This window comes from Netta rufina, assembly GCF_964035555.1.
Source record: "Netta rufina genome assembly, chromosome: 5".
In the NCBI taxonomy this organism is placed as follows: Eukaryota; Metazoa; Chordata; class Aves; order Anseriformes; family Anatidae; genus Netta; species Netta rufina.
In genome coordinates, this window is record NC_140128.1 from 33,070,847 (window position 1) to 33,096,903 (window position 26,057).

Here is a 26,057-nt window from a genome sequence, read left to right on the forward strand (position 1 = left end):
TATAAATTTAAGACAGACTTAGCCTGAACTGGTACATCTGAATTCCTGAATGAATTCACATATGGCTGGGCCTGTTCTTTGACTCATGAGCTGCTGGAGCGCTGCCGTCACAGGCCTTGCTCTCCCCCACGAGAAATGCCTGATCTTTTCTTTAATTGATCGTGCATAATAGATGCGGTATCGTTGTCAAAGTGTGCCTCATACCTACCTTTTGGTAAGGCTTGCAAAACTGTTCATCTGTTTGTTTATCAATACCGTCTGCAAATCCTGTGGTAGCGCATGCTTTCTCCTTGCTGTCCCAGTCGGATTTGTCTGTCTTAAACGTCTTCACTTCTGCTACAGCTCATTTAAAAACCTGCAGCACGTCAAACAGCAAGTCAGCTCGCTCGCTTTGTAAGTGGAGGGTGATGCTTACACCCCCAAATGCTGCACCTTTGGTCTGGAAGCGAGCTGTTCGGATCTGGCCTATGCATTTCACTGTCACGTGCTGGCCTTTCCAGTAGCAGCAGCGTTCCTCCTCCTAACCGAGCCATGCGAGCCGAGAAATCCTCCATCACTTAGAGATGGGCTTTAGCTCCAAATATTGGTGTATTTCATTCTGATCTTGGCTCTCTGATTTCCACAAGTTGCACTTTAGTTGAGATCCTCCAGTTGTTTCAGAGCTGACAGAGGCTGTGATGCGGTGCTTCTCATAGAAGGTGAGGGAGCGTTTGCCAAAAGACAGCATTAGTCCTTTATGGTAAAAGTCCTTTAATGCATAGACTCTGCTAAATGGATTCTCTGATCTCCTCCAGGATATTTTTCATTCTTGACAGTGAAAACAGACTTAATCTATTGGGAACAAAGAGGAATTATTTCTCATTTTGTGGAAGGGAGGTCTCTCTTCAGCTTAGGACCGCTGTGCGGAGCAGGTGGATTTCATCTCCTGCTCAGCTCTTGTTTTCACACTCCTGTAGGGATACCTGCAGGCAGGGAGGGCTGGACTTCTACTCACTGATGGAAGAAAGCAGCTCATGTAACAGCCCTTCCCTAGCTGTAGCTCCTGCGATTTCCCTTCCTTGCGTAGCACATCATCGTCTCTTTCTCTGCTCTCAACTGTGCTAGCAGGGGACTGACAGTGTCCAGCAAGGGGTATGGAAATGATGAAGCCTTTTTTATTTTAAATGGACAAGCTCAGGCTTTCTGCTTTGCCTGTCAGTCTTTTTATTTCTCAGACAGGAGAATATTTTAGTGCTTCTATAAGGAAAAATAAGTGCTCAGGATGGAGGGGATGGACAGGTCCCCGTGCTGCAGTACAGCCACCCCTCGGAGCTGAGTTCTGCCGCAGGGGCAGGCTCTCAGTCCTGTGAACGTGGAGCCTCATGAGTTTGCATGGCCAAGGGCAGTGTTTAGCCTGCAGCATGCAAGCCTGCTGCTGGGGAGCGTAATTCTTGGGATTTTCCCAGCGGGCAGCAGCCCCGATTCTTGGTGAGTTTGTAGATGAGGTGGATGGCTGTTTAGCCTAATGCGCACCGGTGCGCTGGGAGGTCCCAAACCTAAGAGGGTTGCTGCATTTAAACAAATTAACCTAGCGGTGATAGCAAATGACTTTGATTTTTCCTAAAGACAAACAAGCTGTGGTTCTAATGAGGACCTGCTATTTCTCAGAAATTTCACAACACCTCTTCCCTGAGTGAGGCCAGGCAGATTTTTTTTTTACTCAAAACTGCCCTCAGTTCAGACACTGCTGAAAGGTCAGCCCTCCAATCCTTTTTTTAGATTTTTTTCTTGTCACAGTGAATAAGCCTTATCCCAGACAGCTAGTAACACCTAAGAATGATGGTTTTTCTGCTTGTTATCCAGCACAGCTAAACCTGAAGTCAGCCCTCAGAGATCTGTATGTATCTGGTGCAGCATTTGTGGAGTTCATCAGAACAAACCAGAATTGACGACATCTTTAGGGAGAAAAAAGAGAAAAAAGGAAATCAATTGGTCCCAGTGTCAGAGCTGATCAAATGTATAAAGAAGGAAAGCATTGCCAGACAGTATCTGGAGCTGGTAATTCTCATCAAAATACCACCCGTGTCAAAATCAGATTGTTTCTGTGATATGAAAATAATTTCCCCCAGTTAAGAGGAAATTGAGAACCAAGATTTTTATATCCTCCTAGAAACCTGGAAACATCCCTTGTGTCCCCATCAGTGCTGTTTTGTTTGTTTGTTTGTTTTTTCCACTGGACAAACATTGATTTTCCTTGCTGCCAAACTCTGCATTTCTAATGGAGCTTGAAATTAACATGATTTTGTTGTTGTTGTTGTTGTATACCTCCTTGTTTGTGCACCAAGAACCTAAATGATGCTGGCACAGCTTCGGAAACAAGGTTTCTTTAAGTTTTAGTTGAACACATTAGAGAAAGCACAAAGCATCTTTTTCTCCAGGCATTACACAATTATTGACTTCAGCGTGGTATCAAGGGGCAGTTTTATGTATCCATGACACTGATGGAAAGGCTTGGGAAAGCTTGTATTTGTTTAAGATATTTGGAATCCAGAGGGTATTCTTTATCACACTCTGCTGGGATGATCTTTGTTGTGTGCTGCGCATATGATCTTGAGGTAGCAGCCACTGCAGTATCCTGTAATTCTGCTGTTGAGTTGTAAACCCTATTCCCATGTTTTGAAAAAGCTTTTGTGAGGCCTGTAAATTAGAGATGTTTTGATTCAAAGAAAATGATGATTAAAGCTGAGAGAAGAACAGAGTTCCTAAAACTTTCTTACAAGGCATAATTCACTGTCCCTCCTGACCTTACAAATTGTGATGCGGAATTGGGGTGCTACCCTCAAAAAAAGCCTTGGTGGATGCAGTAATCCACTCCTGGCTGAAGTGCCATAGAGCAGCTGGTTAACTTGAGCAGTTTCAGCTGGATCTAAATTAGAATATGCACCTTGTAGAGTAATTGGAAAATCTAAATGTCTGAGTATTCTTTTGAAACTTTGCAGCTATCCTTTGGTCCCAGTGCCAGTTCCCCATAATCCTATCAAATATACTGGAAAAATCCTGGTAGCCAGAAATAATGGTCTTATAATACGGCTGAATCTCCATGCTGTAAGTATGAACAGATAATAATAGCAACAGATTTCTCCTGTCCTTTGATGTTCACACAACAGGTTAAAAATAAAATAAAATTTTAAAGCCTTGTAATTAGAAATAACTAAAGATAAGATACTCCTGGGTCCTTGCACTCAGGACCTTTTGCTAATGTGGGTGAGTTGAGAGAGCTTTTCACCTCTGCACGACAAGAAAGGCTATGATTAAATCCCAACTCTGCTCTCAGCAATTTGGATCCATATGGGCCTAGTCTCATTTTCTCAACAGTCTGCCAAGACTGAGATGTGATCTTTGGCAGGAGTTCGCGCTCCCAAGCATTGAGAGCAGGAGATATACACCACAGAACAATTCTGCATCACATCTGACTGGCAAAGTGTCCTGAATATTAGGTCAGCAATTTTCCATCAAATTGCTATCAGTTATTGTTGATACAGAATGAAGGTCGTTAATTAAGCAGAAAGGATTTGGGCAGTTCAGGGTCAAGACTTGAGCAGCTCTTATGCAGTGAGTAAGAGCCTGCTATCAACGTCCTTGTTAGCTATTACAGCTGGAAATTCTTTTAAAATTAATGTGTTAATGTACTGTTCTACTTAGGAAAATGACCGTGTGTGAATGTGACACTGTACATTTTGTATTTATTTTCACTCACTGACTAAAACTATAATCAGTTCACTTTCCAACTCCAGCAGTGATTTTTCTTTCTGCTAGAGGCACAAACTTTACCTGGAATCTGGAAAAATCGGTCTGTGGAGTCTTTCTCACCAGCAATGACTTATGGAGCAGACATGAGGCAGGACTCAGGGCATGCATTCTAGAAGTACAGAGCATCCTTGTTGGTGCTGCACACCCAACACCATCTTGTTCTCTACTTTTGGCTCTGCAAGACCAAGAGGAGTTGAAAATTCGTGCACATCAGTGGAGTCAGTGATTTAAAAAGAGGTGGGACAGGGAGCAGAGATAGTAGTTAAAAATGCCACCACTTCGCAGCACTGCCTTTTGTTGCTAATTCCCCTCAATTTGGTCTGTGTAAAATGCCAGGGATGAGGTTGCGCACCAGGACAGTGTTGCTCTCATATGGGAAGAAGCCAAGAAATGTGTACTTCAGGACAGAGAATTTGGAAGAAATCATTTGGGGGTAAGTCAGCAGTCTTCCATCAAAGAGATAAAGGGGGTAATGAACCAGCACCATTGTGCTGTTAGGTTTATTGCAAGCCAGGATTAGTAACTTTTTTTCAAGGTCTTTTGCATCTCTTGGCTGTGATGCTGTGGGGCTTGACTCAGCAGCATTCAGTGGTGTTCCTTGCCCTGTGTTTTACTCCTATTTGTTTCTGCTCTTAAGATTGAAATGTCGTATTAGATTAAGAGCTCTACAGATGTCAACAGTGTGAAAGGCTTCCCTTTCACTTCAGCAGAAATGAGGACTGAGGTACTGTGTTGCTGAGGGCTTCTGTTGAAGTTTTGCTAATAAGATCTGATTTCATGAGGTTTGCATCCTATTAAGACAAGAACGGAATCAGGCCTGTGAGCATGACAAAAAAGTGCAAACACAATGGAAAGTCTTTTATGAATATTAATAGGTCATGAAAAAATACAAAGCAAAAATAGTGGTGCAGTGGGGGAAAGCAAATGCTACGTGGTGCAGCACAACAGCTTCCCTTTCTTCTGGCTTCCTCTGCCATACGCCTGTGGTCTGTCACTCTCAAACGGTGGTAGATTTGGGGATGCAGCTCAGGAATCAGATAGCTTCCCAGGACCAGTCTCAGCTCTGCAGCTTGTGACCTCTGTGTCGGTGTGTGTAATTGAAATATCTGATCCGCAAGAGAAGCCCTGTGCACCAGCCTTCAATCTTCCCTTGCAGTCCTGCCTGGTGCAAGCCAGGATCAGCTCCCCAACTATCCAAAGAGTTGTTTTTAAAAGTATCTTGGCTTATCCTCAAAAATCCCTTTCATAGGTGAGTTACCACCCATGTCAATGATCTATATGCATCTTTAACCTCAGGATGAAACATCATCCAGTAAAGTCGCTGTATTTCCCTGCAGGTCTAGAACTGGCTCACAGCCACAGCCTCAAGGGTCCCTTCCTCTGCTGTGGCTCAGGAAAATCACTGGCCGTGTTTTGCACGATCTGTCCAGTGATGGATGCTTTCCAAGTACTTTTCCAGTACTATCACTGACTAGTCAATTCATGACTGCCTGTTATCATCTGTTGTAGTTTGCTCTTCTTATCTGCCTAGCAAAGATCTGCCCTCCTCTGTGAAATTTTAGCTTTTGAAATGGTATACAAACATGAACCCTCCTAGTTACCCACAGCAGACCTGACCTTAGCACCATTTTAGAGACTGAGAAACAGAAGCATCAAGCGCAGCATTGCTAGGTGGTCAAGGGGAGTGATTGTCTCACTCTGTTCTGTGTTGGTGTGGCCTCACCTCAAGTGCTGTGTGCAGTTTTGGGCACCACAGTATAAAAAAGACATAAAACTAATAGAGAGTGTCCAAAGGAGGGCTACAAAAATGGTGAAGGCTACAAAAGAGGGCTACAACGATGGAGCAGCTGAGGTCCCTTGGTTTGCTCAGTCCCGAGCAGAGCAGGCTGAGGGGAGGCCTCATGGCGGCCTGCAGCTCCCTCACCAGGGGAGCGGAGGGGCAGACGCTGAGCTCTGCTCTCTGGGGACAGCAACAGGACCTGAGGGAACGGCATGGAGCTGGGACAGGGAGGGTCAGGCTGGGTGTTAGGGAAAGGTTCTTGAGTGTGAGAGGGTGGTTGGGCACTGGGACAGGCTCCCCAGGGCAGTGGTCATGGCACGGAGCCTGCCAAGTACAAGAAGTATTTGGACAACACTCTCACACACATGGTCTGATTTTTGGGTGGTCCTTTGTGGGACCAGGAGTTGAACTCGATGATTGTTGTGGGTCCCTTCCAAGTCAGGATATTCTCTGATTCTAAGCAAAGGAAATTAGCCAACAGGCAGGTTGGCCAAGTCGGGATTAAATGTTCTGCTTCCAGAGGGGTGCTCACGCGGGTGGCCTTCTGCTCTCCCCTGCCCACCCTCCAGCACCAGGATGGGTGCTTTTGTTTCTTTATGCAGTGGATCAAAGTTGCCGGACCTCTGGGCTACCAAAATTTATGGCACGTACCAGCCTTCCAACTTGTGCTCATTTCAGTTCTTACAATGCTGATCTCTCCACAGAATGGTCTGAGAGTCTCCAAGACATTATCTTTCTTTACACGCATTTCTTTATCAATTGAATTATTTAGTAAAGAGGTATATTCATATTTTATTGATATAATTAGAAGCGCAGTCTTATTCTTCTGCCCTTATCACTTGTTTCAAGGAAATAACATTTCCTTCTGTGTTACTTTGGTTTGTTTTCCTTTCATCCGTCCCTGAACCTCTGAGCATTTAATCACTTTTTTTATTGTGGGAGAAAACTGAGTCATGGAGGTTAAGTGATTTGCTTCCATTCATAGAAGAAGCAGGCAATGAGAAATGACATTTAGGTATCACACCTGTTAGTCCAGTGCTGGCCACCCTAAATGGCATCAGGCAACAAGTGTGCCAGAGGTGCTGTCCTTCCATTTGCTAGCAAACTGCCTGCAGTGGAGCTTTTTTAAGTTAGGCCTCAAACGATGTTTGTGATTTCTCAGTAATGTTTTAATGGCTTGAATTCATTTCCTTGCCTCGCTGCTGTCTTCCATCATCTTTCCTGATCATTTTAGTTGTTTTCTGCCTCAATTTCCATCTACTGACTGGGGTAGTAGCACCTGCCCCTTTCACAGCAAAGCGCTGGAGGGCTCTGCTACAATGAGGACTGTAGAGGTGGTAGACCAAGGTAGCCTTGTTCGGGAATATGGCTTAACATCCATAGCCTGGAGCAGTGTTTCCTAGTAGAAAGGGTCCCGGCTAGGTTTGACTTAATGCCTGTTGAAGAAGTGGGTAACTAACTTAGTGCAGCTGCCCTCCTCTTTATTTCTCTGCTCTTTGGTAGGCAAGTGGGAAACCACACCACACTCCTGTGCTGTCGTCTCCGGCCCATGAGTGGTGAGAGGGGTTTTTTATGCTTGGCCTCTTCAGGGAAAGGCTGCTTGTTTGCATTGTATTTGTGGCATAATTACTAATGGTACAGATCATTTTTATTAGCCAAGCTGTCTGCATTAAAATGATAGATTTTTTTGTATTATTAAGAACATCCAAGGGAGTCTCTGCAGCGGCAGGAGAAAGATGATAATTTTTCGTTTAGCTTAAGAGCAGATGGTTGCAAAAACATTCTATGTAAATAAATTAAGAAGAAGCCACCCTCTCTAATAGTTAAATAAACAGGTTTGGAAACAGCCGACCCAGGACCGGTCTTTTCTGTTCTCTTCCTCCCCTCTAAGAGCTTCGTTCTGCTCTGCAGCTTACAGCCCCATATGGATAGGGTGTTAATTAAACCAATTTGCTTTTGGCCCAAAGTCATCTAAAACAACTCGAGTCCTGCTAAAGCAAGACTTGCACTCCTGGGCAGCTTTCACGAGCACTGGAGAATACTTACCTAGCCTAAGCATCTGGGCTGTAATCAATGTTATTGATAAGCATTTCCAAATGTCTTTTGTCATGGTAGTGAGGCACCAGGAGATCTGAAGGAGGTATTACGAACATCCTTGGATTTTATAGCCGCATTCTGCAGTCTCTGTTGAGTGCTGTAGTCACAATGCCATGCTTGCCCTAGAGAGTTTCTACTCAACAAAACAAGTAAATTAGAAGTGGAGAAATGGGAGGTAATTAGAGGAAGAAAGTCAGACCCTTTAGCACAAGGGCTGCAACTGCCTCAACTGTGGTAGCCGGAGAATAAAGTAGTGCTTCTCTTCCCGGCATCCCAAATTAAAGGAGATGTTGGAAAGAGGAGATTGTGAAAAGCCTACTCCTCAATGGCTTCACAGAATGAAAAGCTGCAGGAGACTTGAGGACAGAGGAAGTTATGCTGCGGTCTGCTTTCAGTCTTTCTCCTACCCACCTGAGCTGGGGCAGCAAGGTAGGCTGGTGCACGGCCAGTGCTGGCACACAGCACAAGCCCCTCTGCTGCACTCACAGATGTCACCTGGTGATGTGCTTCTCCCCAGACCCTTAGGGGCACAGCCAGGAGTCAGCATGCTTGCAAGAGGGCAGTAGCAGGATATGATTTGTGCCCGGTGTCAGGAGGCATCACATGCAGATGAAGTGCTGGGTTGCTCAGCTGGTGGAGACTGGCCCTGAAGGAGAGCCACTCCTCTGCCTGGAAGATACTTTCCTAGGATGATTTGAGAGCAGTTTCTGGAGTCCTACACAGATTTTCCATTGGGTTTGGATGTACAAAAAGGTGTGATATATTTTGCAAATAATATGCAAAGTTTGCATATTAATATCACCGATATCAGTGCTTGGATATTGTACAGCAAAAACTGCCAACCAACAACTGAAATGATAGAAATGTGCCAATTTTTAGCAGTACAAAAATAAAAAAAAAATTATGCTTAAGGACTGATAAGAGTGTCTGATGCAAGCTGAAAGCTCCTTAGGGAGGTCTAGGGTGGAGAAGAATTAGAGTATATCAGTTAATTAAAGAAATTACTGCCAATATACTGGAATTCTGGGGAAAAAAAATAAATTTGCAATCCTAGGTTGTATGAGGCAGTCTGTCCCTTTAGGAGAAGGTGGTATTATGTGGCCTTGTCTGGGGCCTTAGTGAATTCTTTGCACACTGCCAAACATCCACCTGCCTGGCAGACAGGCACAGAGAAAAGCTTCAGGGATGGTGGGAGCAAAGCAGAACCTATTGTATACAAGGGGACTAGAAGTGTGCGGCTTGTTTAATCTAGCAAAACAAAGGCAGAGAGGAGATATGAATGTTCTCTATAAATGCATCAGAGGAGTAAACACCAGGGAGGGAGAAGAGCAATTTAAACTAAAAGACAACACAGGCACAAGAGGAGATGGGTATAAACGGCCCATGAATAAATCTAGACTGCAAATTAGGTTTCTAAGCAGAAGACCAGTAAGATTATCGATATCCAAGTAAGAGTACTAGGGTAAATAACCCAACTATTTTTAAGATGGAATTTGGTTAGTTATATGAGAATTAAATAACGTGCTTACCTGTGGTAAGCACCTCCACTATCTTACTTGTCAGCGAAGGACTAAATATAATTATCCTGTGCTTTTACATTTGTACGTGGGGGAAGATCAGGCTGAAAAAAGCAGCCTCCACATTTGATGTATCTGCAGTCAGAGACATCATACATGTAGCTTGTTTGCTTCGCAGTAATTTCTGCCACTTAATTCTTCACAATTAAAAAGAAATCCTAAGGAAATAACCAGCCTTGCAAAATGATGAATTTAAAGAAAAACTTATGTTTACCTGTCAACTCTGATACGGTTCTAATTTATGAGAGCAGGCTGTTTTCTCAAAGCATAGGACTGCTTAAAAGTTTGGAAATGCTCCGATGCAGGTGTTAACAGCCCTAACAGCAAGACTAAAATTGTTATGTGTGCACAGTGAAAATTTCCCAGCCAACCTTAACTGCTGCTGATGTTTCACCACCCAAAGCCAGTGACAAGCCCGTTCTCAAGCAACATATATCTTCACTGCATCAGTGACTCTGGAAATTGAGAAGTGATCTGTGTGTGGTCTACCTTTCTCTTGTTTTATAGACTGATTTTTTTTCTGTACTTTACTGTAGCATTTAAACTGAAGTCTGTGTGTCTCAAAGCAGCAAACCACTTCAAAATTAGTTTGCAGTGAAGAAAATTCTGTTGTTCACTAGAAGAAACCATATCATGGACTCCACTGCCCAGAATAAAATATGTAAGGTTTTGGTACATGCCATACATTTCGGTAGGTAACAGAAGTATGGACTGAAGTGATGTTTATGCCAAAAAAAGATCTTTGTCTACTCAAACGATATTCATATACTACAGAGTTAACAGCTGCAGACAAGTGATGCTTTACATTTCTCTTCTAAAGCTCCTTGCTAAAAAGTCCTTATCCAAGCATTGTAGGCTGGGGATGAAGATAGAAGGTTGTAAGGAGGTGGAACAGAGTCAGATTTCTTCGAAGCCTTTCAAAATTTCCTTTTACTTGGCTTTCTAGTGTGTAGGGCAGTTGGGGGTTAAGCGACTGAGCTGTGGATTTGCAGCCTTTTGCTGGCTGGATTTGTGAAACTGAAGGATTTTTGCTTTGATTAACGGGATAATTAGAGCTGCGTCATAAGCATAAGCTTCACTGAGCTTTGCAAGTGCTCATTTCTTACCTTGACCTCAGAGCCTCACCACCTTAATGCTGCGCAGAGCAGACCCAGGGTGTCTATTTAAAGACCTCCCATACACTTAGCCGGGGCCTCTTGCCTGCCCTGCGTCAAGCTCCCCTTTGGCAGTGGTGCAACTGCATAACTCCTCTCGTTTTTTTTCCAGGTTGCTGTCAGTCAGCTTAAAAAATTCACACTGAGGTCATTAATGCAGCAAAGCCTGGTGAGTCGCGAGGGCCCAGGTCAGGAAGTCGTGAGCCTGGTGCCACCAGGGAGGGAGGAGAGGAGACTGGCTGCATGACAATGGGGCTGCGGGGATGTCGCTCACCCTTGCTGACCTGATGCCAGTCCCTCATTGTTGTCCTCCCATTCCCTTTGCTCCTCCTTTCACAGAGGAAATCAGTCCCACCAAGCAAGCCTAACGTGCAATAAAGTCCTCATAGCAAAGCTGCTGACTTCAGAGTAACACCGACATCCTCATCAATCATTTTGCCTATACGGTATCTCTCAGTAGGCAAATTTTCTGCTGGCAGCATCTGCTGTCGCTCTTGAATCTTTTTGCAAAGTGCCCATTTGCTAGCTCCAACCTAGGCACCAAACGTGAGAGAATTCAGTCTCGCATCAGACACCCATTGCCATTCTAAGTTTCCAAACTGAGTGAATTACACGCTTCAGAAGTAACAGACTGATCAGCTGTGTTCCTTAAGCAGGGAAGGTGTGGGGCAGGAGTGTTGTACTTTGCTAGCTAAGGAGGCTCAAACATTATCTGGGGAATCTCCCGGGAAACTAAATGGTGACACAAGAGCTTGTTTAGTCTAAATCAATGTTAAATGAACTCTGATTCTGCTTTTGCAGGTTCTGCATTGTAATTTAACATGACATTGAGATGCTGACCATACGTGATCCTGAAAGTTTGCAGCCTGTATTGAGGTGTTAAAATAGTGGACACCATCTGAAGTCTGTCAGGATGTGTCACGTTCGTTTGTGTGGTTACTGCTGTTGTGACCTCTCAAAGAGAAATGAGTACCTTGAAATCTTACGGTGAAAACAGGTTCAGTCTTTTTAGCCAAATTTTAGTATTTCCAGATCTATCCGCTGCCTTTCCATCTCCTGTTTATGGATGGAAAGTTTGGTGTTCCAGAATCCATCACCTTGGTAATTCCCAGTTCATTCCTAAGTTAATTCCCAGATGGGCTTCAACTCCCGTGGGGACCCTTGCTAGGTTGCAGGGCAGAGGAGGCAGGTGAGGGCAGAAGCAAGTGGCTTCCAGCGCTGCTGGTGTCCACGCAGCAGTTCGGTTCCTTCCCTGGCAATCAGGACCAGCTGGGCTGAATACCTCGAAGTGCTCCTCCGTACACGCCAGCTCTGTCTCGGTGCACTGGCTCCTGGGAAGCTCTGGTATGTAAAATCCAACCGTCATCAAGGCTTGCCATAAGAATAAATTTGCAAGCGGACCGTTTTTGGCTCCTGCTCTAGCAGCCTCTGAAAAGAGCCCTTCTTTCTGTCTTTCCTCCACCTCCCTTTCAGAGACATGACCAATGTTTTCCACAAATGGAGAAGTTTACAGTTCCCCACATGTCACAGTTCCTGCCAGAAATTTTGTTTTAGTTGCCACAGCAACAACTTAACGAATTTTTAAAGCCCCTGCCACTGGCCGTGCCTCTGCCCTGTTTGTTCTCCCTGTGCATTTCCCCAGCACCACACAAGGCTGCAGAGGCAGTGACGGAGAGCTCTAATAACCCCGGTAATGGATCCAATTATGGCCGTTAGTGCTTCTGTTGAGAATACATGAATAAGTAAATTTGTGCGTAAGGATGAAAGAGTGTGTTTTTAAAGCTGTCTGAGCACTCTCAGGGAATGGTGGCCGCATCGCTATTGCAAGCCGTGGTGCAGGACAGCAGCTGAGGGCTCGGCAGCCACTCAGCTCCCCTCTGGACCATGCAGGTCCCCATGAGTTGTTACGTGGTCAGGAGCTGCTGGCCATTGACTTAAAGGCATTGCCTCCCACATCCATCCTTACCCTTTCCACAGGTGGTGGCCCTGCCCTCACCCATGGTGAAACACCTTTTTGTCTCTTGTCATCCAGCAGGTGGTCACACAGGGAAAGGTGCCCCCTCTCTTTTTCTCAACAGTTTCCTTCCGTGTCTGCCTTTTGCTGTTTGATGCACGGAGTGGTAGGAAGGTAAATGTCTGTTGGGCAGCGTATGGCAGACTTAATGCAGGAGGTCCTGGAGAGGCACCCATCTGGGCAGGAGAAGACTTTCCAACAAGCAGTGCCCTTTTCCTTCTGTTCCCTGTATATCCACGGCGGCAGCAGGAGATGGGGACACCACAAGATGCATTTCCCTGAGTGCAGGTCTTGAAGAGCTCACTGCTGAAAATGATGAGTGCCAGCTGAAAGGTGAGGGCAAGGAGGAGAGAGAAATGATCCTGTCAGTAAATTTTGTCATCTTTCTCGGCTCGTAGAGAACAAATATCAACACTAAGTAGGGCTGCTTGGCAGTCAAATCATCATTAATTGACTGTTTATATAGCTGCCACAGAAGAGAGGGCTGTAGGAGGATGTAAAGTGGTGAGCTGTGAGCTCATTGCGTCCGAAGTCATTTGTAGGCACCAACTCCTAATGATGTGGATAAGCAACCAGGAATCCTTACACTTGTTCTAGCCAATGTTTCCCTCCCTGTGTCATTGTCTGTTCATCCCAGGGCTCCACAGTTGTACAGCTGCACTGCCTGGGTTTATTTTTCTGGTTCTCTCAGGCTGAGTCTGTACAGATTGGGACAGAGCAGCTGCCAAAGACCATGGTGTTAATTCGCCACAATCAGATTTCCGTGCTTTTTCACCCACCAAGGGATGGTGAATCTCAAGACAAATACGTCCTGTAGGATACCTAGTGGCCCTCGTGAGCCTGTGAGAGCCAGGCTGATGGCCTCTCATTAGCATTCATGGGGCAAGAAAGATCTGAAAATGGAAGTAGCATTAGCTTTTTCTGAATTAAAACTATTTTCAGATGAGTTGTTGGAGAGCTGCTTTACTAATCAACCTGGGATGAGTAGGCTGGAAAAAGCTGAGAATGTCTGTTATTGGACATAGGTCCTCTTGAAACCCGAGATTCATTTCTGTGCACTGGGCTCTAGTTCTCTGCAGCTTTTCCTTCTGAGGTGAGGTCTCATTTTCCTACCCCATAGGGGTTTGCAGTATTGGCTTGCTCTTAACTGCTGGGAATCTGAAATACTAGGGTAGGAATTACAGTTTGGAAGAGGTCCCTGAAAGCAATTTCCAGAGGGTGAGCCTGTTTTATATATAGATCCATACACACGATCCAGGTCCCTAGAAAAGTTTGAAGTGCTCTGCAAAACAAGATGTACTTCACCATCTCCCTGACATGAGGGGAGGCCGAGAAGGAAGGTGAAGGAAAGCTGAGAAGGAAGGTGAAGGAAAGCTGAGAAGGAAGGTGAAGGAAAGCTCATCTCAAGGAAAAACCAGTGAGTCTTTCCCCCCTCACCTGGCCTCACCTATCCACATCACGGGAGAGCCCATTTCTGTTCTGAATCGTTAATCTGAGTTTCTAATAGCAGTAAAAGACTCTGAACTTGGTCGACAGAGAAGTTAACAACCAGTTTGCTAGAGTCCTCACGGTTGATCACTTAGCCTTGGTTATTAACTGCAGGCAAGGACCAGTTTCTGGGAGATAATTGGGGTCATAAACAATAGCTGTATAATGGAGACGGTGCCCTAGGAAGGGGACTAAACATATTCAGCTGCAAAAAACTTACTGCCTTTGGCTGGCATCCAGGTGCTGCCATCAGCCAGCTAGTTCAGGCAGCCAAGTTGTTGCTGTAGGGGAAGAGAGGCCTTTAGTGCTCAGCAGACAGTGTCTATCTGTGCGACCCTAGCTGGCAAGACGCTTGAATGCAGCCCCAGGAAGCTCGATAAAAACTCATTAAGCAGAAATCTGGAAGGTGCAGGTTGGAGGCCGCACGTTAGTCTGTGAGTCCGTGTCAGAAACAGGGCTCAGCATTTAGGAATGGTGAGCTCTGCAGCCTGGGCTGGGGTTGTGGTGTCAGCTGGGTTTTCCAAGTTGAAGGCGTTCAGGGTTGAAGTAGCCCCACAAGGTTGCTCTGGCTGAGTGGTGAACAGCCCTGCACGTGTCCTGCTGCAGGAGCTTTTGCTTGAGCAGATGTGTGCTGGTGCACAGCAGGCATGAGGTGTGTGTGCGGGGTCTCCTTGGCCACTTGGGTTCTGCTGTAGCCGTACTGGAGAATTGAGATTTCTCTGCCTGGAATTCCTTAATACAGAGTTATTTTGTTGCTAGGAAAAAAAAAAGTTCAGAAAAGCACGATCAAGATCTAAAAGGGTATTTAAATAGAAAGGATATTTTTTTCCTATCTAAAATAAAACCCAGTTTCTGAGCACTGAGCCCATTAAGAATCCCTGCTGGGGACACAGTGTACACAGGGGTTCTCCAAGCCACGACAAGATGTTTTCTTTCAGTGGAGGGCCTGTTGGGACTGGAAGATAACTTGATGGGATTTCTGATGCGACATCAGCCTCTGATTAGATTCATGTCACTCCAGTTATTCCCTGTATGCATCTGATTGGAAACAAAAGAAGGAAAATAAAGGTGCAAATGAGTTTCTGTAATGATTGCTCTAGCCAAGCTAGAGTGTGGCATGCTGGAGTCTGGAGTTTCTGAAAGTTTTATCCTGTGTTGAGAATGAGGGTAACGTGGCTGCACATGGACCACAAGCTGAGCTGGGCACCCTGGTGTGAAAGTTGGGAAGGTACCTGACCAGATCCCGCAGCTCTGTAGGATCGTACTGGAAAGCATCCGTGGATACTCCCTCGTTTCTAAAGGAATCAGCTGTCCTGCCCTGTTGCTTCCCCTGCATGCAGATTGCAGAAGAAAAGCTAAGGGGAATCTGTGGAGAAAGGGTAATACTGCATTTCATTTCCTGATAGCAAAAGCACGGCCCCATTGCTAGGCTGGGCTGCACTACAGAATCAGGACAGTAAATGTTGTCTTAACGTGGAGACCTGAAAGGCTGCCGTAGGTGTGCAGCTGAATTCTTCCACCGAGCCCTTTGCTCTGACAGAAATCCCAGCCTTTGTCTCGGCTTTGATTCAAAGCAGGTAGGTACTGAAGAAGGGCAGTGATCCCAGAGGGGTCTCGGGTTCTCCAGGCATTCAGCTTTCCCCAGCACATCGCTGTTCCAGTCAGGCGTATGAGAGGATTTTCAGCAGTTGGTCAATTGAATGAGAGCAAAAGCGTTAGCAGTATTTCTCGTGCTGGCCTCCGGGCACAAAATCCCTGCTGGGAGCTGAGTTCACAGGCTGAAGGGACATCCTTTAGTTAAGGAAGGTCCTGCTGAATCTGGTGGGAGGCTGTTTGGCTTCCTCTCAGTGCCACCGAGATGCACTGAAGGCCAGAAACACCTCAGAAAAAAAGCAGGCACAGAGCAGCCGAGGGAATCAGGCCCTCAGCCTGCACAGGTTACAGGTCTGGCACTTTGTGGTCCAGATATTGTCCAACTACACGAAGCACTGACCCCAAGCAGAGCCCTGGATATCCCAGCATCTGTGAGAGCATCCCAGAATAACTGCGACTTGTCCACGCTGCAGCACCAGGCAGAGCCTGTCAGTACCCACCAGGAGGCCGAGCACGTGCTGAGTCCCTGCTGAGCCTCGCTGAGATCTGCCCCGAAAAGTGCGAGAACATGAATATGGAGGAAGGCAAAGGGAGCTGCCACGCCTGCAGCTTCACCTTCCCGAGCAGCAGCTCTGTGTCTGTGCAGCACAAAGCAGGTTTGACGTCTCCTTGGACAGCGTTAGTGCTACCTTTAATTTATGCATTCGGGGCTGAGATTTCCAGGTGACAGGCTGGCTAGGAGCACAACAGTGGGCGGACTGGTTGTCACATTTAGTAGAGACAGAGGCGAGGGGACAGGCAAGAGGTCTGGGCGTTGTGCAGGGGTGTGATTTTTGCACCGGGATAGATCTAATCATCTGACACACGGCTCGGTCCTGTCCTTCCCCGTTCAGCCCGGCTGCGGGGGAAGGACGGTCTGCCTGCTCATCTGTTTGCTCCCAGAGGCAGTGTACCTGCCCACTCACAAGTGCCGCGCTCTCCCCTTGACAGCTGAGCTGGGGAACGAGTTTTTGAGCCGATGCCACCGAACACCTACCACCAGCAGAATAACAAAGCCCCCTTCCTGCCCGCTGCTGGCATGCTGAAGCGTGAGCAGACAAACACATCTGTGCCTCCCTGGTGGATCCCCAGCTCAGCTGTTTCTGTAGCAAACAGCTTTCAGCTTAACCGTCCTGTTATCCTTTGGATGGACAGAAGAAATCCTGGGTAGCCTCTGGGATGAAGGGGTCATTTTTCTCAGTCAAAAATCTTCACTCAGACCTTAGGTCAGTTAAAATTTGCGGCTTTGCTTTTTGAGCCTCCGTCCCTTTTTTCTTCAGTTCTTCCGTGTTCCTTGAGGGGGGAGGCAGGGAGCTCATAATCAAAATAAATGGGCAATTTCTGCCTTTCTCACTGGTGCCAGCCATCCTGCTGGAAAGCATCAACATCCATTGCTCAGCTGCTCCAGGAGTGGGAAGAAGAAATGCCTGAGCCTGGGTCCTCTTCTCTTAGGCAGGATCTGTTCATAAATTTTCTGGGAGTACCTTTTGACAAATTCTTGGAAATCTCAGCTGCAAAGTGTTTGAGTGACAATCATGTTCCCATAACACAGACAGATTAAGCCTTTAATAGTAAGGTGGCAGTGTACACAAAATGTACACGGCCGTTGCTGGATGAACAGAGCAGGCTTTCGATGGCTGATGGTGCCAGCTCCGAGCACCTTCCTGCTTGTCAGATGTGACTGCCTGTCCCTCCCACGCCCCTTCCCAAACTGCTGCTGGGACCAAGCTCAGGCACCTTTTGATAAATTGTGAGTTTGCAGCGTCGGCATGGGAAGCACTTCTGGCCTCATTGGGCAGGAGAGGCCCAGCCACGTCTGCCTTTGTGTAAAATCCACTGGGTAGCACCAGAGCATGGAAGAAAAGTCATTTCTTACATAAGCTTGGATTATGTTATTTACTCTCCATTGTTTGTGAGGGCCTCACAGAACCATGAAAATGACCTTTATTTCTCAACAGATTTTGTCCTTTTTCATTTAACAAATATTGATTTATTTTTTTTTTCTCCCGTGTCTTCATCAGAGCTGAATTAACAAGGCTGTTTAACAAGAGCCTCTGATTCATTTGGGGTCTTTTTGCGCCAGGTGCTATCACAAGCAGCTGAAAGCAGCTCCTCAAAGAAGGTGCAACCCCTGTTACAGAGCTGACAGAGCAGGCGATGTGCCCCGACAAGAGCTGAGCTAGCATGGGTCAAAGAGCAGGCTTAAAAAGATGGTCTCTTCAGCCTAGGCACAAATACCAGGAAGGGTTGTTTTTAAGGAAATAGTATTTTAAGTGTGAGAGCTCTCCTCCCCAACCCATTAAAGCCTAAGGCTGCTGGAAATCATCGAGCTCACTGGACTGTTCCAGTTCCACCCACAGATCCCCAAATGAGATCCAGAGCCTGCTGTGCCAGGCCATATTCACAGCAAGAGGTAATTCTTGTCCTTTTGATCCAAAATCTCAGTGTCGTGGTGATGGGACTCCTATAGGACAGTGAATAGCAGGAGCCATTGGTACAGCTTCATATGCTTCATATGCTTTCTTGCCAGGCTTTTAAGCAAGACTCTTGACTGAATCAAGAGCATATAGGTGGAACAGAATAGAAATTGAAAGTAGATATAAATTGAAGGGACATAAAGTTCAAGCAAACTAAGCCCGATGGCCACTTCTGGTGCTTTTAACACAATGGAGAGGGAAAGCAAAGCCCAGCTGGTAGCTGTCCCTTGCTGGTCGTGCTTGCCATGCTGCATCATTTCAGTTTCTCATATGGACCTGGAAGTTTGCTTGGGTGGGAAGAAAGCAGCTGCCAGACAGAGCTGGGCAAGGTGAAGCCTCATGCCTTTCAGGATCATCTGTCTGCACTGTCAGTGGCCTTCAGAGATGCTGTGGATTTTTAGTGATGATTTTAGTGGTGGGAGATAACGTTTGTTCCAGCTGAGACAAGGGGCTCATAAAGCCAGCTGTTGTACAAGCCGATAAAAATGGAAAGTCCTCATCTTTAAGCACTCACGATCTATGTCAGAAGGTGGCAACCTTTTGAGGACCTTGTCCCAGTGTGCACTTTTCTCTCTCTCAGATTAGAGGTTAAGTGCACCAGTGGGAGCTGGGGGATTGTCTCTAAGAGGCACTGTGAGAGCAATCAATTAGTGCTCATCAGTTTCTTCTGCGCAGAGGGCAGGCTCCTGACATCCCCGGCTTTCTGGGCTTGGCACAGGTGGGACGGGCTCCTGCTGCCTGGCTGCCTGGCAGGGTCCCCAGCAGCTGCATGGGCAGGCACACTGCCCCTAAATGAGGCCGCTAGGCAGGAGGAGGAGAAGGGGAAGCAGAGGGGAGAAAACCATTGCCCAGCAGATCTGATCATGCTGAGAGCACAACAAGGTCTCCAGGCTCCAGCTTGATCCTTTCAGGTGGACAGTGCTGCCTGTCCTCACGTGTGTTTTGTAGGGCAGAAGCAGCATTACCTCAGGGCTGGGGGCCATCCTGCTCTTCAGCATCTTGAGAAACCACGTCCAGTCCCTGTGACTAGTGTCGCTGAAATCTTGTAAACCTGGAGGGGAAATAAAGAATTAAAAATCTAAAGGGTCCCAGGGAATCCTGACTAGAAGACTCTGGCAGTTCCTTACAGGCCATTGCAACTGCATAGCAGATAGTTTTCTGGATCAAGAGGACAGTTCTCTTAAGCAGAAAAGCAAAGCAAAGGGACTGCTGATCTTTTTCAAGAATAAAGAAAGAGACCCCTCTCACAGCACATCTTGACTCTGGTATGAAAGCACTTCCAAAGCGAGAGAGGAAGTTTATATTCCTCCTCCGATTAATACCTGTTCCTACAAAGTGAAACAGAAAGAGAGGAAATGTCATTCATTTCTGCTGCTCGGGCACTGAGCGGTGTGTGTAAGGCTGGGGGGTGTCCCTGGGCTGGCTCAGGGCTGGTTTAATGCTTCAGCCGCCGGGTTATCAGCTGCTCTGAGGCCAAGCTCCCCGAATTCGCTTTTCAGTGAAAGTTTCAACAATACCACCGTGTCTATACAAATAATTTCTGTTTCACTGACGTGATGTTTCCCAACCAAAGATGAGCTAGTCAGAAAAATCCCAACCAACTCAGAGCACGGTGCAGAGCCTCACACTTCCAGAGTCAGGGCTTAGACTGCTTCTCCCTGAAGGCTCAGCTGAGGAAAACAAGCCACTCTCCATCACTGTTCATTTACCCTCCTGAACCCTGCCTCTCAGTGCTTCAAGGTAGATGTTTCAGCAGTTAATAATGCTCCTGGGGCATGTGCAAGGAACAATTAAAGCTCATTGTGCCAGTGAAGAGCCCTGGGGTGAGCCGGGGTTTGGAGACAGCTGCCCCCGTTTTGCTGCGTGCAGCAGGATCCCAAGCGGTCCTGTGGCAGAGAGAGGCAAATGTGTCTTGCTGATTGCAGACTCTGGTGATAAATGCTTAAAACTCAAGGGGAAAACTCAATGTGGCATTTCTAGGCTTTTTGCTGGTGGCAACCATCTTGGTGCCTAGTGGTTGATGCCTGGGCCAAGCAGGGCTGGGGAGAGCACAGCTGCCAAGCCCATGGAGCCATTCCCAATAAGCTGCAGTGCGGGATCGATGGCAGGAATGAAACACAGGTGGGTGAATGCTTCGTAGTGCTCCCTTTTAACGCTTTGCCTTTGACACTGCAAGATCTAGATCTTTCATCCTGAAATGCAGGGAGGACAGCAACAGCATTTCCTTCCTCTCAGGCAGTAATGCTCACTGGCGCTGTACCTCACAGGGTTAGCTAAGACTTCTCCAGCAGCATTGCAGGAGCCTTGGAAGAAGGCAGTGTTGGCTTTCCCTGGATGAATCCCCCTTGAAGGTATACAGCAAGGTTTTACATATGCCCAACAGCCAGAGTGGTATCTGCCTGCTTCGGCTGCTTGTGCTGGAAAAGTTTCTCAAACTGAAAATCCGAGTTACACAATTGCCTGGTATAGCTCCACAACGAGCTGGTGTGCACAGGGAAGGGGCAAGCTTTTCTCTTGCCTTTGTGACTTGTCTGTACGCTGGAAACCTCTCCAGAGATAAATTGGAAGTTGTCGTTGGCATCTCTACTGAGAATGTCAACAGGAATCTGTCAGTGCCAGTCATGATGATACAAACACAGTTTCCCCGCTTAAAGCACTGCACCAACTGTACCTAATTAACCTTCATGACAGCACAGCAATACAAGGAAATAGGGATCATTAACTTCAGCATCACTTTACAGAAGGGGAAAAGAAGCAGCAGTGCCAGCCCCATGCGTTTCAAATTGAGGTAGGCTCAGAAAATCGCAAGGTTAAAAATAACAATAATCCATTTGGGATTCTCAGAGCTTTAAGAGCGCTCTTGAATCAAACTTCCAGGTTTTTCTCCAAGAAACATCAGGGCTGGAAACTTCTCTCCCATACACACTTTTTCTGTGACTCAACGCGCCAGGCTTTTAGAAAATCACGCATTCTCAATCACAGTGGTGCAGAGGCATTAAAGGCGAGACTGATTTGCTCAGTTGCTAAAAAATCAGTGGCAAACCTGAGAGTAGACGGTGTGAGTCACTGACCCTCCACCCCGGCTTGTTCCTGCAGACCAACCATTTCTCTAGGTAGGGGAGCCTGCCGCAGTCCACCAGCTACCATCACAGTAGTAGTCGCTTACTAGGTGCCAGAGGCATAATTCAGGCTTGAGCTAGCAACCTCACACTTCTTCCCACCTCTGCAGAGGGACAGGTAGGTGCCATTTACTCTTCGTTTTGGTCTTTGAGCCAGCCCAGCTCTCTCACCTGGGGCTCAGCTGGGACAGAGGCATCCTATGGATGCACAGCCCCGTGTGCTGCCCCTGACCCTGCTTTCCTGCCTTGGGGCTGGTTTGGGAAGTCAGCGAGACAGAGCAGCTTGTACTAACCCTTTTTAAAGAGTTCTCCTTGCCCATCGTATCGCCTGCTAGCAGGAGCTGAGGGGAAGAATAAGGCCCGCTCCATTATCCTGGCCACCAGCACAGGCTCTAGTTTTGTCTCACCAAATGAATGCAACGCAAAGCGCTGAGCAGTCACCATAGCAGCTTTGCAAATTGTATCTGTTACTACCGACAAACTGATCTCACTCGTGCCCTGAGTCATAGATGCTATCAGGACCCGATGAGAAAGCAGGGCTTTGTCTGGAGCCCCGGCCAGCAGGCTGCCTGTGCTGCACAGAAACCCGTGGGGACTGGGGGAGGCTGTGGCCGAGGAGGAGGGCGTCGTGCGGGGTGCCGACCTCGGCACACAGAGGCGGCGTTTGGACAGCCGAGCGCTTTATTCATCTCTTTTTCCCTTTCTTCCTCTGTTCTGAGCTGACATGGGGTGAAGCGAAGCTGAAGGGACCCTTGAAAAGGCCGGGTCATTGATAGAAAAGAAAAAGGGCTTGACAGATGGTGAAGAGTTTTTATGAGCAGCATGGGCTGCAGCGGGCTCCAGGGAACAGAATTGCCCCCGTGCTCTGGCTGTGTGTCTGTCTCTCTGATTATTTTGTGTATTTCATCTCTGCTGTCTGTCTCACCCTTAATCTGGGCTCCTCTGTGCCAACAAAATGCTTAGCTCACTCCATTGTCTGAGAGACTAATTTGCACTGTAAATCCGATGCTTATCTTACATGACAGCTTACTATGGGGTTTATTGCAGTCCTGAAGACAAACTAACCAGGGATGGCTAGAGAGCTTTCGACACATCCTCTGGAGTATAGAGCAAATACGACCTGTTTCAGCTTGCTGCCAGTTTAGGACGTGTCCCCTTGTGGTTGGGGTCACAAAGGGACTTTTTCTTTTCCTATAGATTGAAATCTGAGATTTTTTAATTTTCTCCTTCTTTTGGTGGTACAGCTTCTGTTCTGTGGCAAAGCCTTGGGGATGCTCCTGAAACAGCCTCGAAGCCTCCAAGGGCCAGGTCCTCCATCCTTCTTCCCTGCTACTTGTGAGTTTAAGGACCACAGGAGTAGCTGCAGAGCAGGTGCAGGTGCAGGCAGCGTGCAAGCACTGATGCTCCAGGATGCCGCAGCTTTGTTGACTCTGCCTAGCTTAATCAGAAAGAACCTTTGTCCTTGTCTTTCTTCATTAATATTTCCTGACACTTTCTCCGATATGTTTTAGCTCTTTGCTGGCAGAGTAGCATCCCCCCTAATCTCATCTGCAGTTGCCTCCTCCCCTCTGGTCCCTGGGCTATCCACCCGCAGGCAAACACAGCATCTGAGCGATTTTCGCACTGGTGTTGGCCTGATAGCTGAGCAGCTCCCGCGGCCCCAGAAATGTGGGCCAAGGCCTAAAGCCTCCTAGAGAGGTGTTGCAGGTAGCCTCAGAGACAGGTTTGCAATGGGAGAGCCAAGGAGATTATTGCTGCATTGATACAGCTCTTGGTTCTGCAGCTGAGCACGCTGCTTAATGCCCAGAGCTTCTGCATTGCAGTCCTCTGAGGGACACAAAGGATCCTGCCTCCCTGGACAGGGCAGTGGGAGCACAAGACCCACGTCATTCCATCCCGCTGAGGATGGCATTCATGTGCAGAACCAGTCTGATTTTCCAGGCTGCCTTTATTCCAAGTCATCGGAGCTGGTGAGCACCGGGCTGCTCCCAGGCACTGTCCTGAGCCCGGGGCCCAAGGGAAGGCTGCTGCAAAGCCTGGGTGAAGCTCGGGTCAAAATGTATGCAAAGGCTCCAAAATCTGCAGAATTTTAGAACACAAAAATGAACAGGAAGGGATCATCACAGCACCTAATTCAGGCTCATGCCTAATCTAAATCTGCCGAAGAAGCGCCCTTCGTTTCCCTGACTAGAAACAGAGCCAAGCGAATCAAATTTCCTAACTTAAACTCATGTGTTGAGTGTCTAAAAGTTAGCCATTTGAATCTGCAGACATCTTAAATCGTTTCCTCGGTGCCCTGGAGCACCCGTCCACCCTACAAATGACCCGCTGCAGCCCGGGAGCCCCCGGTGTGACTAACTGGCCCGCAGTCCGCCCGTGTGCTCGTGATGCGGGCAGCAGCTCTGATCTCTGTGGCAAGGTCAGGCTGTCCCTTCAGCCGTCTGCATCCAGCACCCTGGGGCAAGCAGTGCTTCCAAGGGTAAAATCTGTGCCCTGCTGCTGCTGCTTTCTGTCAGATTTCTGGTTGGTTTGCTTAAAAAAAAAAAAAAAAAAAGGAAGAAAAAAAAAATGGGTTGTTTTCCACCAGCACTTAGAGACCCCACTGTGTTGCGTGTCATGTGGACAAGGGGAAGACGGTCTGTGCTCCAGCAAATTCGTGGTATCTCTGGGTAGAAGTACGCTGAATAGCAGATGTGGTAAAGACGCAGGGTGAGACGAGTTACTAACAACAGAAGGAAGATGTTTGCTTAGACTGAATAGGTCTGACATCTCCATCAAGCAGGGCGTGCAGCGTGCTGGGGCCCCGCAGCTTGATGAGCTGTTCACCAGCCTTCCAGCCCTCCCAAGGCCTTTGCTTGCTAGCAAAGGAGGTCCACTGCCTGAATCAATATTGGCTCTAATCTGCGTGGAAATGGCAGTGGGTGGAGACGTCAAAATGGGCTTTCCAGGTAGAAATTTTCTGTTGCCTGGAATATTATTAACAGCCAAAGAAAGAGGCTGGCGGTGAGCAGATAAACAAGGGTCTTTCTTCTCAAGTAGCAGAGAGCTTCGGAGAAAGAGGGTGGGGGGGAACGTGAGAGCATCAAAGAGGAAATGGGGTGTGCATTTAGAAGGAGGCTAAAGCCCTCTTGCTACATTAGCACTGTGCAACCTCTGTTCTGAGTAGGTAGTGGGTTAGAAGAGGTTAGAAGGGATGCTGCTGCTCCAGGGCTGCTGTCTTCCCAGCTGGTGCTTGCTTTTTTTCCTGCCACAATTGCTTTGTTGTATTTTTGCAATTATTAGTAACTCATCTCGTGTACAGAACTGGCAGTGAATCAGAAGGCAGTCGCCGAAATACCTCGTCCCACGAAAAGAACAGCTCCTCCTCTGCCGCCCGTGTGCGGCACAAAGCGAGGGGGTTGTGTGGGGGCCGACAGGGGCTGCCAGCTTTGAGTCCCCCCCTCCCCAAGAACTGGTGAGCTGTGAGCGGTGACGTCTGCGGGGCTGTGGGCAGGTACGACGGCAGCTTGGGTGGGTATGTTGTGCTGGCCTCCATCCAGCTGGCACAGGTACACCAGCACAGTCTTAACGCTATTAAATACATCGCTGAGATCTCTGGAGGGCTTGTACAACCTGAGGTGACGTCCGTGTCGCTGTGTCTGTACTGCGGTTTGCTATCTCTGCTAGCTCAATTACAGCTCTGGCAGAGAGGCCTGCCTTGTGCCTCAGTCCCTCACCTGACATTAGCACAGACCTACCTTGAAGCAGATGCTCCCGGGGACCTGCAGGCCACGCAAACGTCAGCTGGTGCTGTCTGCAGCTCGTGCCTCCCATGTTGGCAGCGGTCTCTGTCATTTACTGGTATTAGTCAACACGCAGGGGAGGGGAATTACATCTCTCGTTAGTGGGATTTGCTTTAAATTGCAGCGCTGAGACTTGTGTGTGGGGATATAACCGAGCCGACGCCTTTCATTCTCTGCCATGTGGGCAGTTCTGCTCCCATCGTCTGCCTGCCAAAGTCCTCTCCTGCCACGCTGTAGGTCTGGGATCGCTCCGGTTCCTCCCTGGGGCATCAAGGGGCTGCAAGGCTCTGGCATGTGGGAGCGTGTGCCCTGGTGGAGAGCCTCCTGTGCTGGAGGAGCTGCCCATGGAGAAGAAAGCCCTGAGCCCGAGCTCTGCTGACTTTCCCTTTCTCTCTGTCCCCACAGATGCCAGCAAGGACCACCCGCAGCCGCAGGCAGGGGTGATCTGGAGAGTGACGGGCGGCCTGTTCAGTATCACCCGGGGAGCCGTGGGCGCCACGCTGGGAGGAGTCGCCTGGGTGGGCAGCAAGAGCCTGGAGCTCACCAAAACAGCAGTGACCAGCGTCCCCGCGGCTGGCGTTGGACTGGTGAAGGGCAGCGTCTCAGCGGTGACCGGCGGCGTCGGAGCCGTGGGCAGCGCCGTCGCCAGCAAAGTCCCTTTCACCGCAAAGAAGAAGGACAAAGCTGACTAATCCCCGTAGCAGCTCCCTTCCGAAAGATCAACCTGCCCACACTCTCCCCCTGCACAGCACCTCTTTGAGTTGGAACCAGCCGCTTCAGGGAGGGTACAGCACCCGAGCAGACTCCGGCTGCGGCCTGCTCAGCACCGCCTGCCTGGCTCAGAGCTCTCAGAGCCGCTGTCAGCACCTTTCACCCCCATCACCTGCTGGGAACCCTCTCTGCTCCCAGGGCTTTCAAGGCACGGTTGTCTCTGTCTCGCAGTCTTCTTCCTCCCTTCTTCCTCTGTGGAAGCACGGAGGGCTGGGAGGGGGTGTCGGGCTCCATCTGCCTGAAGGTGGGGGGACAAGGGGGCACGGGGGAGAATTATGCCTGGCTTGAAGTGTGGGTTAGGTATTGAATTCAGCTTCAGCAGGGAAGACAGCCTCTGAAACACCGTTTCCCTTTGCCCTGGGAGGTGTGCCTGGGGG

The 26,057-nt window shown here is 48.0% G+C and overlaps 1 protein-coding gene across 2 annotated transcripts in view; it reads left to right on the forward strand.

The window, feature by feature from the left end:
* LOC311209989 (transmembrane protein 263-like) overlaps positions 1 to 25,854 on the forward strand; it is a 187,694-nt gene extending 161,840 nt beyond the window's left edge. For both annotated transcript variants that reach the window (XM_084287642.1, XM_084287643.1), the window contains one exon: positions 25,315 to 25,854. In XM_084287642.1, the coding sequence (XP_084143768.1) occupies positions 25,315 to 25,601 (287 nt within the window). In that variant the 3' untranslated portion in view covers positions 25,602 to 25,854. The remainder of the gene's footprint in view (positions 1 to 25,314) is intronic.
* Positions 25,855 to 26,057: the final 203 nt, after the last annotated feature.